This window comes from Thalassophryne amazonica, chromosome 11 (assembly GCF_902500255.1).
Source record: "Thalassophryne amazonica chromosome 11, fThaAma1.1, whole genome shotgun sequence".
Classification (NCBI taxonomy): Eukaryota; Metazoa; Chordata; class Actinopteri; order Batrachoidiformes; family Batrachoididae; genus Thalassophryne; species Thalassophryne amazonica.
The window spans coordinates 107512606-107527010 of NC_047113.1; the positions used below are offsets into that span (position 1 = coordinate 107512606).

The following is a 14405-nucleotide window of genomic DNA, read 5'->3' on the forward strand; positions in this document are numbered from 1 at the left end:
TGGCAGTAATTAAACCATTACTTAAAAAGCCATCACTTGACCCAGCTATCTTAGCTAATTATAGGCCAATCTCCAACCTTCCTTTTCTCTCAAAAATTCTTGAAAGGGTAGTTGTAAAACAACTAACTGATCATTTGCAGAGGAATGGTCTATTTGAAGAGTTTCAGTCAGGTTTTAGAATTCATCATAGTACAGAAACAGCATTAGTGAAGGTTACAAATGATCTTCTTATGGCCTCGGACAGTGGACTCATCTCTGTGCTTGTTCTGTTAGACCTCAGTGCTGCTTTTGATACTGTTGACCATAAAATTTTATTACAGAGATTAGAGCATGCCATAGGTATTAAAGGCACTGCGCTGCGGTGGTTTGAATCATATTTGTCTAATAGATTACAATTTGTTCATGTAAATGGGGAATCTTCTTCACAGACTAAAGTTAATTATGGAGTTCCACAAGGTTCTGTGCTAGGACCAATTTTATTCACTTTATACATGCTTCCCTTAGGCAGTATTATTAGACGGTATTGCTTAAATTTTCATTGTTACGCAGATGATACCCAGCTTTATCTATCCATGAAGCCATAGGACACACACCAATTAGCTAAACTGCAGGATTGTCTTACAGACATAAAGACATGGATGACCTCTAATTTCTTGCTTTTAAACTCAGATAAAACTGAAGTTATTGTACTTGGCCCCACAAATCTTAGAAACATGGTGTCTAACCAGATCCTTACTCTGGATGGCATTACCCTGACCTCTAGTAATACTGTGAGAAATCTTGGAGTCATTTTTGATCAGGATATGTCATTCAAAGCGCATATTAAACAAATATGTAGGACTGCTTTTTTGCATTTACGCAATATCTCTAAAATCAGAAAGGTCTTGTCTCAGAGTGATGCTGAAAAACTAATTCATGCATTTATTTCCTCTAGGCTGGACTATTGTAATTCATTATTATCAGGTTGTCCTAAAAGTTCCCTAAAAAGCCTTCAGTTAATTCAAAATGCTGCAGCTAGAGTACTGACGGGGACTAGAATGGGAGGCAGAGCCTTCAGCTTTCAGGCTCCTCTCCTGTGGAACCAGCTCCCAATTCAGATCAGGGAGACAGATACCCTCTCTACTTTTAAGATTAGGCTTAAAGCTTTCCTTTTCGCTAAGGCTTATAGTTAGGGCTGGATCGGGTGACCCTGGACCATCCCTTGGTTATGTTGCTTTAGACGTAGACTGTGGGGGGTTCCCATGATGCACTGTTTCTTTCTTTTTTTGCTCCATATGCATCACTCTGCATTTAATCATTAGTGATCGATCTCTGCCCCCCTTCTCGGCATGTCTTTTTCCTGGTTCTTTCCCTCAGCCCCAACCAGTCTCAGCAGAAGACTGCCCCTCCCTGAGCCTGGTTCTGCTGGAGGTTTCTTCCTGTTAAAAGGGAGTTTTTCCTTCCCACTGTGGCCAAGTGCTTGCTCACAGGGGGTCGTTTTGACCGTTGGGGTTTTTCATGGTTATTGTATGGCCTTGCCTTGCAATATGGAGCGCCTTGGGGCAACTGTTTGTTGTGATTTGGCGCTATATAAGAAAAAAGTTGATTGATTGATTGATTGATTGATAGAAGGAGAGAGCATATCTCACCCATATTGGCCTCTCTTCATTGGCTTCCTGTTAATTCTAGAATAGAATTTAAAATTCTTCTTCTTACTTATAAGGTTTTGAATAATCAGGTCCCATCTTATCTTAGGGACCTCGTAGTACCATATCACCCCAATAGAGCGCTTCGCTCTCAGACTGCAGGCTTACTTGTAGTTCCTAGGGTTTGTAAGAGTAGAATGGGAGGCAGAGCCTTCAGCTTTCAGGCTCCTCTCCTGTGGAACCAGCTCCCAATTCAGATCAGGGAGACAGACACCCTCTCTACTTTTAAGATTAGGCTTAAAACTTTCCTTTTTGCTAAAGCTTATAGTTAGGGCTGGATCAGGTGACCCTGAACCATCCCTTAGTTATGCTGCTATAGACTTAGACTGCTGGGGGGTTCCCATGATGCACTGTTTCTTTCTCTTTTTGCTCTGTATGCACCACTCTGCATTTAATCCTTAGTGATCGATCTCTGCTCCCCTCCACAGCATGTCTTTTTCCTGGTTCTCTCCCTCAGCCCCAACCAGGGGGGAACCAAGTCACGCTTAAAGCGATGACTGGTCAAGAGGGGAGCAGCTACAATGTAGGAATGCTGAGCCATGGTTATCGGGGCACATCTGCCTGTCCATCCCGCTGGGAGGGCTATGAAGGCGTTGTGGCCACACAGTCAATAAATGCTCACCTGAGCATAGGTTCCTATCAGGTCTGGTGTTTGGAAGTAATCTATACATTTACCCCCGTAGAGAGCCTGGGTGTTGTTGAAGCATCCATCCAACAGGTGAGTACACGGCCCCAAAATGATCTCACACAGCGGCTTAGCTATCTTTCCCAAATTGGTAATTGGAGCAAAAAACAAAGGCTGGTTGTTTTCATAACAGGTGAGTCGAGCTCCGGGACCAAGGAAAAGATTAGTGTGCACAAGTGTATCGAGTGATCCTTCTGCAGGCAAGAAATTTTTAAATGATATGTTTTTTGGTGCCTTGGTGGTTACATAGGAGCCCATATGTTGGTGAACTGATTGGGATTGATCGCCGATCTTAACACATGTGGAAACAGAAGACTAACATAACATGTTAGTCTTAACAGACTAACATTTCGAAGTGGCAGCAGTTTTATGTGTGGGTGTGCCGCAGAAACGGGCATCAAAGAGCACACATAATTTGTCAAGTTTACCTCATTAGCCAAAAACCTAGTATATCTATACCACATATTCATCTGATATGGATTACGTGGAGTGTCAAACATCCACTCAAAACTCGATCGTGGACTTTAATCGTTTCTGATCTGACTTTACCAACAAACATTCAAAATATGTTTGAGAAAAGAGTAAGTAGTTATAAACTGAAAGGAATAGAAGTCTTTAGAAAACCAAGATACAGAACCAGAGTAAAAGAACGGAGTATTGCAGTAAATGGTGTAAAATTATGGAACAATCTCAACAAAGAAATTAAAGAATTAAGGTCACTTAAATTATTTTAAAAATGTATTAAACTAGATGTATTAAGTAAGTATGAAACTATAAAATAAGTTAGTGGGCTGTAAGGAAGTAAAAAAAAAAAAAGTAATTTGTTAATAATGTATAAAATGTTTTAAGTTTAAAAATGTAACCTGTCAGAGATGTAATCTATTTAATAATGGTCATAATTATGAAATACGTCAGTGGTATGTGACAAGTTAAAGAAATACAATCTGTTAAATAATGTTGAAAAATGACGCTGGATATTGAAAGATTGTATTGTAAAAAGGGGCAGAAAATATAAGACTTGTTCTTCTCTCTGCTCCTTTTCATTCTGGTAATGGAGATGCTTTATTTCTGCTTTTCTGTTTTTTTCTTTTAAATGAATGAAATAAATAAATAAATGAAATGAATGTTACCTTGTCCATACGTTTTTTTCATACCACCAAAAAGTGGATGTTACAATTATAGCAATAATCATCAGTATTATCAGCAAAGTTGTTCCCCCCGCTGCGGCCCGAGTCTTCCATGGAGTCCTCTCTCAGGGGCTGATGACCCTCAGGTTTGTTGGCATCTGGCTCCGAAGGCCCATGAAAATGTCAGAGTTAAACCTGTTAAACAAGACAACCCAAACATCTGAATACAGAAAGTGAGCACACGAGACACTGTAATTCATTGTTGCATGCAAGGAGAGCAGATGACGGGACCCCTCCCTCAACTCATCTCACTCTGAAGGACCCGTCACTGTCCTCCTCCTTATTCAGATACAAACATGAAAGGCAGAAAATAAGCATAAAAACAACTCAGTGCCTGTCTCCATCCAGATAAGACATTATTATGGGTTTCTCAACAGTCAAAACAGAACTGGTTACAGCTAGCTTTCACAGGGCTCAACGTTCCCGTTCAAGGACGGTCAGCTAATTAAAAATATGCTACTGTGCTCAGCAAACAAGATTTACTCTCTCAGATATTCCTCAAGGCAGCAAGAGGTCATTTACTGTGTGAAATTTTCAGTGGTTCATTTGGAAAATAAAATCACACACACACAATGTATAGAAATGATAGTATATTTACAATTTCTCTAACATCCTAGTGAGATACTATCAAATTCTGTAAATCTAGGTAATGCCTCGTGGTGCCCACCTCAATAGCAGGGTGTAGTGGCTGGATTAAGGCATGCTGGGATATGTTTAACCTGATGTCTTCTATTTTCTTCCCAAATTAATCCAGGAAATCTTGTGCTGTAAAAGGAGAGCGAACTACAGGTGGTTGTCCATGAATAAGTGTTGCCACCGTGTCGAACAAGAACTTTGAGTTATGCTTGTTTTTGTTGATCAAATCAGAGTAATAGGTCCAATTTGTAGCTAATAAAGCATACTTATAGTCTAAGATAGCATCACGCCACGCAAGGTGAAATACTTCTAATTTTGAACTACACCATTTCCGTTCTAGACCTCTTGCCTTATATTTAGAGGTCACATAAGTAATCATTGAACCAAGGTGACTGTGTTTTGGGGAGCGCAGTTTTAACACAGGTGGTGCAATCATGTCAAGTGTAGTTTTGAGCACTGAGTTTAAACTATCCACAAGACTGTCTACTTACTGGGTATTTGTCAAATGTGAAGCTAAGACATCAGGCAGTCTAGCTTCAAGTTCAGCCTTGAGGAGTTGATGCATCGCCCAGTGATAAATAAGGTTGTTGTTCCACTAAACACCGCAGTGAAACTGTAAACTTAATAAGTGAGTGACCAGAGACCACCGAAACAAGAGGCATGATGTCAGTATTCATGACAGCAATACCATGTGCAAGAACCAAATTCAGGGTATTTCAGCTAATGTGCGTTGAGTCCCGAATGCATTGCCGAAATCCTAATGCATCCACAATTTCCATAAATGATTTGCAGAGGGGATCAGAAGGCTTATTTATATGAATGTTGAAGTCACCAATAACACTATGTAACACAATTTTTGTTCCTGGCTTCTAAGTGTTATATTTCAACGGCTTATGTCTAAAGTCTATGGAAAAATGACTACATTCAGCACAAACTTTGATTTTTTTTTTTTTTTTTTTTAATGTTCTAGGAAGTTCTAAAAGTTTCTTGAAATTTCTAGATAATTCTGGAAACTTCTAGAAAATTCTGGACCGTTCCTGGACCGAGCAGTTAAAGAATATTCTAGAAGACTACTCAGTAGTAGTGAAGGCAAATCGAGAATATTCTTGAAAACAGATTTCAAAATATCATTGTCCTGATCACAGAAGCAAAGTTTCTGTGGAATAACAGCTATTTTCTATTTATTTAAGGCATAACAGGTTAGGAAAACACTGTGTACCCAGGAACAAAACAGAAATAAAAATTTGTTACATAGTGTTATCAGAATGTTATCTGCTCTAGTTGACAAGTTAGAGATGAACACACCAAATTCATCTAAGAATTCAGAGTATGGGCCAGAAGGCCTATATACAGTGACAAAGTAATATGACTGATTTTTATTCTTCTGACCTTGGCAATACGTGGCATTGTGGGCAGAGCGGAGAGTCGGATGCTCAAATTAATTATACTTTTGACCCCCGACAGCTAGTAGGCTAAACCCAGATTATAAATTAGAACAATACCCCTTTTCTGCACTAATTTCACCGCTAAGCTAATGGATTCCACACCCACATTTGTCATAAGCCTTGCAGGGTCTCTAATCACCTGCTCCGTGGCCTGCTGTAAAGTCCTAATGTTGTCCTCCCTGTAGAGCTCTATATATGTTCGCAGACAAGATGGCTGTGCCTTCCCCGGTAGGGTGAGGCCGTCCGGCATCAGCAAGCCATGGCAGCCCCAGAACGAAGGCCAGTTATCAATAAAGCTAAAGTCTTGCTGTCTACAAAATTATGCCAGCCACCTATGCATGAGTTATCTTTATGGACAACTCATGCATAAGTGGAACTGTGGAGCAAATGAAGCTCCACAGTTGCATATTTGCTTTTTTATGTTTTGATGTTTATACTTTGGAGCATTTTTGTCCCTCTGTGTCTCTACATTTAAACACATCTTTGAACTTCTGGTATTTGATGTATTGAAGCAGCAGACAAAGAGACTTGGTCAAAAACAGGCACAGGTCAGACACATGGTGAATAGTCTAGTTGCTGGTCAGTCAGCAGAAGGTATCCAAAAAAAAAAACAGGCATAGTTCACTAGCGAGTAGTTTTTAGTCAAAGCAGTCCGTCCAACACAACAAAAGTCACCAATCTGAGGAGGCAGCAAAGGTCTGGAACAAGACATCAAAAAACTGGAGATCATCACTGTGACACGAACACTAGAGCAGGATGAAGCTAACACAGTCAGGCAAACGGGGGGCGGCTCTAAATGTGCTTACATACGAGGTCTGGGACGTCGTGAGAGAACACAGAACTTTCAGAAGAGGTCGGGATCAGCAGTTTATCCGGACATTCCACTGTTAAAGGTGATTTTGTAATGAAAGAAAGTGCGGACGGGTCCACGCATCGGGACTCCGCACTTTCTTTCATTACAAAATCTCCTTTAACAGTGGAATGTCCGGATAAACTGCTGATTCTGACCTCTTCTGAAAGTTCTGTGTTCTCTCACGACGTCCTGGGTCAACAGAGGCTTAAATTTGGAAGTTTTCAGCTCAAAACAGGCAGACAGCGGCGGCTCAGGGCGCGGCGCGACGTCCCGCTCCGTGGGCAGTCCTTAAAGCGACAGTAACACTCCATAATATCTCATCAGCCATTAAAATTTTCACCGAAAACCAGTTGAATTTTTCGAATGGTGTCCACTTCGATGTGCCTCTCAGTTTTTGAAAAAAATTTGATCAAGCAAAGCGCCAGTCTCTCAGGAAGTTCTCAGACAAAGAGATTGCGACTGGAGGGCTGGACCACTCCTCACTCAAAGCCTGCTCACAGGCGAATGACGTAACCGACAGGCGTGAAAAAACTCTCGCATGCCCACGAGGGTTCAAGGTTGTCTGATGTAATCGCACGTGATTCAAATCCATATAGTTTTTGAAAAAAATAAAAAGGTCCGATACTTTATTGACAGACCTCGTATGTTTGTAGACAATCAAACCTGTGGAACTAGAAAGGCAAAAAGGAGAAGTGAAGCTATGTGAGGTGGCCTGCACACCTTTTGTGGATGTGACTGAAGCCACTCTGCCCCTGAGCTGTCTGTGTAAGCTCACTGTGCTCTGTTTCAGTCCCTGTAGACACCAGTCTGATCATCGTGATCCAGGCCAGAGAAGACGCCTATGTCCCTCGTGCAGGGGTCGTCAGTTTACAGGAAATCTGGCCGGGATGTGAAGTCAGATATCTGAACGGCGGTCACATCAGCGCCTACCTGTTTAAACAGAAAGTATTCAGGTAAACTCCAACTGAGGCCGGTTCTGTGCTGCTCAGATCAACGACAACACGACACTGCTGATGTCATTGTTGATGTCTTTTATTTCACAGACAGGCCATCTACGACGCTTTTGACAGGTTCTGCCAGAAGTATTCCAAGCTGCACTCAAGCCATCTGTGCCATCATGAACCTTCAGCAGCAGAGGAAAGAGAGAAGAAGTGAAGTGAAGTGGCTGGCTGCCTTCAGCCGCCTTAAATCCTGATTCTTTCCTGAAGCAGTCGCATTCCAGATGGTTCTTGAAATTCATTCAGGCTGTTTGTCCCGAGGTGCCACATGGACTTCTGCATCATTTTTAAAATCATGTTGAGCCTAAATTCAAATAAATAATTTATTCTTACGAAATAAAAGAAAATCTGCATTTTTATCCACTGATTGTGACGAAAAGAGCGCCTTCATTGGACTTATCAGATATAAACACATCTTTAGATCAGTGCTGATTTGGAGAAATACTTTCTTTGAAATAGTCATCATATGAAATCACATTCAGGTCCATAAGTAGATGGACAGTGACACAGTCTTTGTAATTCTGCCTCTGTGCATGAGGACCGGATGTCTTTGGTACCAAGGCCCATAAGAGTGAGCCAGCAGGTGTCTGAGAGCAGGTCTGGGCAAGGAGGGGACAGAAACCCCTATCTGTGTGAGGAGGCAGGGTTGAGCCCATTGCTAGGTATGACACAGTCCTCTAAGAGCTGTGATTGGTTGTCACAGAAAGGGAAAGAAATTCAAAAAAGCATGCCTCTTAGTCATGAATGGGCAGTAAAATCAACCAATCATATAACCTGAACTGCATTAAGACGCGTAACCATGAGGATAACTTTATGATGATGAAACTCAGTAAAATTAAATGAATTGTTACACAACTTGAAAATGTTTGAACAAATCTCATTCACATGCAGAATAGCTACATATTAAAAGTGTTCATGTGTGAGTTTATTTAGTAAGTTCTTGGAAGAATAACATCATTGTAAATATGTTAAAAATACATGCATGACACAAGAAAGTGAAAACACTTATTTCCACTGTGGTCCATTTAAAAATCAAATAATAACTGGGACTGCAAGCAGTCATATACGGACCCTCGTGTCCGCGCCACTGCCTCCCCGGGCCAGCGCGCTTTCTGTTCAGGAGCCGAGCCTCATCACACATGTGACGTTTGAAGTCAGTCAGACAAAGCAAGGAGTTATCATGACTTGATGTTCCATGGGAAAGGGTCAAAATGTCAGCACCATAGCGGCCACATCCTTTGACAGAGAGAAAAGCTTTGGATAACTTCTGTATCAACATTCAAAGCATTTTGTTTTGTCTTTTGACCCTGGTATGAAAGAATACATGTGATGGAAGCCAAATCTCTGCACAAAAATCTCAAAATTGATCCCCACACAAAAAAACAGTGTTTATGTTTGTTGTGTCACACTCTAGGCCTCAGCCTCTTATGTTGAAACTCCACTTTTCACACCAGATGAAATTATTACTGTGTCCATCAGGTGTCAGAAGGACTATGTCAGTTAAATGAAAAAAATTAGTGAAATGAAAAAGTTTTGCTTCCTGTTTTTAGTAGGTGGCATGACAAGTGTCAACACGTACAGGCATGCACGTGTGTTTAGGAGAGGACCATTGTCACACTTTTAAAATTTGAAGTGCATTGGACAAAATCCCTAGGAGGAGTTTGTTCAAATACGTGTGGAAACAGGGCTGTGAAAACTCCGCGGATCCGCGGACTTCATCATGAGTTTTTAAAATGCTTATCGCAAAGCGTTCTTTTTTAACGACATTGTGTAAGTTTTATAAGTCTATGGACACTGATCTGTGTCTTACAGATACAAATCAGTTTCCTCGGATCCGCGGAGGAAAAATGCCACTCAAAGTGTAGCTGTTACGACAGTTGTCGTAAAGCAGGACTGATCGGTTGTTGCGGCGACGCTGTGTGGCTCCTGTGCGAAGCTTAAGCTAAACTTAGCATGTGGACATCCCAAACTTTTAGAGCTTTCAAGTTTTTAAAAGAAGATTTGTGCAGCATGTCTGTGTCACGGAGCGACATCAGACAGAGAGAAGATGGCGAGAAAGACGGTTTGAAAATGTCTGATAAGGACAAGAATCCGTGGAATCGTCGCAGGCTTCATCAACACACCTGAAAGATAAAAGAAACGGGAAAAGTGAACTGTGTCCTCTCAGGAAACACGGTAAGAACTTTCATCTCCCTGGAAAATAAACATTCTGCTGTTGAAAGAGGATTTAGACAAGATTTTGTGACTTTTTTTCCACTAATCTAGACTTTCTTTCATTGTAAAAAAGACATTGTGGCTTTGAATGGATTTAGGCTGCATGAATTTACACAAGAATATAAGTGACTTTTTAGTATCTTATTGATATTCAAATCAAAACAGTTTTTTTTATATAGCGCCAAATCACAACAAACAGCTGCCCCAAGGCGCTTTATATTGTAAGGCAAGGCCATACAATAATTATGTAAAACCCCAACAGTCAAAACGACCCCCTGTGAGCAAGCACTTGGCGACAGTGGGAAGTAAAACTCCCTTTTAACAGGAAGAAACCTCCAGCAGAACCAGGCTCAGGGAGGGGCAGTCTTCTGCTGGGACTGGTTGGGGCTGAGGGAGAGAACCAGGAAAAAGACATGCTGTGGAGGGGAGCAGAGATCAATCACTAATGATTAAATGCAGAGTGGTGCATACAGAGCAAAAAGAGAAAGAAACAGTGCATCATGGGAACCCCCCAGCAGTCTAAGTCTATAGCAGCATAACTAAGGGATGGTTCAGGGTCACCTGATCCAGCCCTAACTATAAGCTTTAGCAAAAAGGAAAGTTTTAAGCCTAATCTTAAAAGTAGAGAGGGTGTCTGTCTCCCTGATCTGAATTGGGAGCTGGTTCCACAGGAGAGGAGCCTGAAAGCTGAAGGCTCTGCCTCCCATTCTACTCTTACAAACCCTAGGAACTACAAGTAAGCCTGCAGTCTGAGAGCGAAGCGCTCTATTGGGGTGATATGGTACTACGAGGTCCCTAAGATAAGATGGGACCTGATTATTCAAAACCTTATAAGTAAGAAGAAGAATTTTAAATTCTATTCTAGAATTAACAGGAAGCCAATGAAGAGAGGCCAATATGGGTGAGATATGCTCTCTCCTTCTAGTCCCCGTCAGTACTCTAGCTGCAGCATTTTGAATTAACTGAAGGCTTTTCAGGGAACTTTTAGGACAACCTGATAATAATGAATTACAATAGTCCAGCCTAGAGGAAATAAATGCATGAATTAGTTTTTCAGCATCACTCTGAGACAAGACCTTTCTGATTTTAGAGATATTGCGTAAATGCAAAAAAGCAGTCCTACATATTTGTTTAATATGCGCTTTGAATGACATATCCTGATCAAAAATGACTCCAAGATTTCTCACAGTATTACTAGAGGTCAGGGTAATGCCATCCAGAGTAAGGATCTGGTTAGACACCATGTTTCTAAGATTTGTGGGGCCAAGTACAATAACTTCAGTTTTATCTGAGTTTAAAAGCAGGAAATTAGAGGTCATCCATGTCTTTATGTCTGTAAGACAATCCTGCAGTTTAGCTAATTGGTGTGTGTCCTCTGGCTTCATGGATAGATAAAGCTGGGTATCATCTGCGTAACAATGAAAATTTAAGCAATACCGTCTAATAATACTGCCTAAGGGAAGCATGTATAAAGTGAATAAAATTGGTCCTAGCACAGAACCTTGTGGAACTCCATAATTAACTTTAGTCTGTGAAGAAGATTCCCCATTTACATGAACAAATTGTAATCTGTTAGACAAATATGATTCAAACCACCGCAGCGCAGTGCCTTTAATACCTATGGCATGCTCTAATCTCTGTAATAAAATTTTATGGTCAACAGTATCAAAAGCAGCACTGAGGTCTAACAGAACAAGCACAGAGATGAGTCCACTGTCCGAGACCATAAGAAGATCATTTGTAACCTTCACTAATGCTGTTTCTGTACTATGATGAATTCTAAAACCTGACAAACTCTTCAAATAGACCATTCCTCTGCAGATGATCAGTTAGCTGTTTTACAACTACCCTTTCAAGAATTTTTGAGAGAAAAGGAAGGTTGGAGATTGGCCTATAATTAGCTAAGATAGCTGGGTCAAGTGATGGCTTTTTAAGTAATGGTTTAATTACTGCCACCTTAAAAGCCTGTGGTACATAGCCAACTAACAAAGATAGATTGATCATATTTAAGATTGAAGCATTAAATAATGGTAGGGCTTCCTTGAGCAGCCTGGTAGGAATGGGGTCTAAGACATGTTGATAGTTTGGATGAAGTAACTAATGAAAATAACGCAGACAGAACAATCGGAGAGAAAGAGTCTAACCAAATACCGGCATCACTGAAAGCAGCCAAAGATAACGATACGTCTTGGGGATGGTTATGAGTAATTTTTTCTCTAATAGTTAAAATTTTGTTAGCAAAGAAAGTCATGAAGTCATTACTAGTTAAAGTTAATGGAATACTCAGCTCAATAGAGCTCTGACTCTTTGTCAGCCTGGCTACAGTGCTGAAAAGAAACCTGGGGTTGTTCTTATTTTCTTCAATTAGTGATGAGTAGAAAGATGTCCTAGCTTTACGGAGGGCTTTTTTATAGAGCAACAGACTCTTTTTCCAGGCTAAGTGAAGATCTTCTAAATTAGTGAGACGCCATTTCCTCTCCAAGCTCTCTTTTTTAGAGGAGCTACAGCATCCAAAAGTTGTCTTCAATGAGGATGTAAAACTATTGATGAGATACTCTATCTCACTTAGAGTTTAGGTAGCTACTCTGCACTGTGTTGGTATATGGCATTAGAGAACATAAAGAAGGAATCATATCCTTAAACCTAGTTACAGCGCTTTCTGAAAGACTTCTAGTGTAATGAAACTTATTCCCCACTGCTGGGTAGTCCATCAAAGTAAATGTAAATGTTATTAAGAAATGATCAGAAGGGAGTTTTCAGGGAATACTGTTAAGTCTTCTATTTCCATACCATAAGTCAGAACAAGATCTAAGATATGATTAAAGTGGTGGGTGGACTCATTTACTTTTTGAGCAAAGCCAATAGAGTCTAATAATAGATTAAATGCAGTGTTGAGGCTGTCATTCTCAGCATCTGTGTGGATGTTAAAATCGCCCACTATAATTATCTTATCTGAGCTAAGCACTAAGTCAGACAAAAGGTCTGAAAATTCACAGAGAAACTCACAGTAACGACCAGGTGGACGATAGATAACAACAAATAAAACTGGTTTTTGGGACTTCCAATTTGGATGGACAAGACTAAGAGTCAAGCTTTCAAATGAATTAAAGCTCTGTCTGGGTTTTTGATTAATTAATAAGCTGGAATGGAAGATTGCTGCTAATCCTCCGCCCCGGCCCGTGCTACGAGCATTCTGACCGTTAGTGTGACTCGGGGGTGTTGACTCATTTAAACTAACATATTCATCCTGCTGTAACCAGGTTTCTGTAAGGCAGAATAAATCAATATGTTGATCAATTATTATATCATTTACCAACAGGGACTTAGAAGAGAGAGACCTAATGTTTAATAGACCACATTTAACTGTTTTAGTCTGTGGTGCAGTTGAAGGTGCTATATTATTTTTTCTTTTTGAATTTTTATGCTTAAATAGATTTTTGCTGGTTATTGGTGGTCTGGGAGCAGGCACCGTCTCTACGGGGATGGGGTAATGAGGGGATGGCAGGGGGAGAGAAGCTGCAGAGAGGTGTGTAAGACTACAACTCTGCTTCCTGGTCCCAACCCTGGATAGTCACGGTTTGGAGGATTTAAGAAAATTGGCCAGATTTCTAGAAATGAGAGCTGCTCCATCCAAAGTGGGATGGATGCCGTCTCTCCTAACAAGACCAGGTTTTCCCCAGAAGCTTTGTCAATTATCTATGAAGCCCACCTCATTTTTTGGACACCACTCAGACAGCCAGCAATTCAAGGAGAACATGCGGCTAAACGTCACTCCCGGTCTGATTGGGGAGGGGCCCAGAGAAAACTACAGAGTCCGACATTGTTTTTTCAAGTTACACACCGATTCAATGTTAATTTTAGTGACCTCAGATTGGCGTAACCGGGTGTCATTACTGCCGACGTGAATTACAATCTTACCAAATTTACGCTTAGCCTTAGCCAGCAGTTTCAAATTTCCTTCAATGTCGCCTGCTCTGGCCCCCGGAAGACAATTGACTATGGTTGCTGGTGTCGCTAACTTCACATTTCTCAAAACAGTGTCGCCAATAACCAGAGTTTGATCCTCGGCGGGTGTGTCGTCGAGTGGGGAAAAACAGTTAGAAATGTGAACGGGTTGGCGGTGTACATGGGGCTTCTGTTTAGGACTACGCTTCCTCCTCACAGTCACCCAGTCGGCCTGCTTTCCCGGCTGCTCGGGATCTGCCAGGGGGTAACTAACGGCGGCTAAGCTACCTTGGTCCACACCGACTACAGGGGCCTGGCTAGCTGTAGGATTTTCCACGGTGCGGAGCCGAGTCTCCAATTCGCCCAGCCTGGCCTCCAAAGCTACGAATAAGCTACACTTATTACAAGTACCGTTACTGCTAAAGGAGGCCGAGGAATAACTAAACATTTCACACCCAGAGCAAAAAAGTGCGGGAGAGACAGGAGAAGCCGCCATGCTAAACCGGCTAAGAGCTAGTAGCTGCGCTAAGCTAGCGAATTCCTAAAAACACGCAAAGTGAATAATGTGTAAATAATTTAGAGGTGATTCAGCAGAAGGGGTGCTGTGAGAGACACACAGAAACAACAATTACCTCGACCAGACTTAACAGACGAACCATTTACAGATGGACTACATTACTTTGTGGATGGCTCATGTTTCAAAGATCAGAAAGGACAGACATTAACAGGCTATGCTGTTGTTCAATTACCAAATACT

General features: G+C 41.2%; 1 protein-coding gene across 3 annotated transcripts in view; it reads left to right on the forward strand.

The window, feature by feature from the left end:
* The window catches only part of abhd18 (abhydrolase domain containing 18), a 166715-nt gene extending 158889 nt beyond the window's left edge, over window positions 1–7826 (forward strand). For all 3 annotated transcript variants that reach the window (XM_034180998.1, XM_034180999.1, XM_034181000.1), the window contains 2 exons: window positions 7282–7444; window positions 7535–7826. In XM_034180998.1, coding sequence (XP_034036889.1) covers window positions 7282–7444; window positions 7535–7646 — 275 coding nt within the window. In that variant the 3' untranslated portion in view covers window positions 7647–7826. The remainder of the gene's footprint in view (window positions 1–7281; window positions 7445–7534) is intronic.
* The last annotated feature ends 6579 nt before the right edge of the window (window positions 7827–14405 follow it).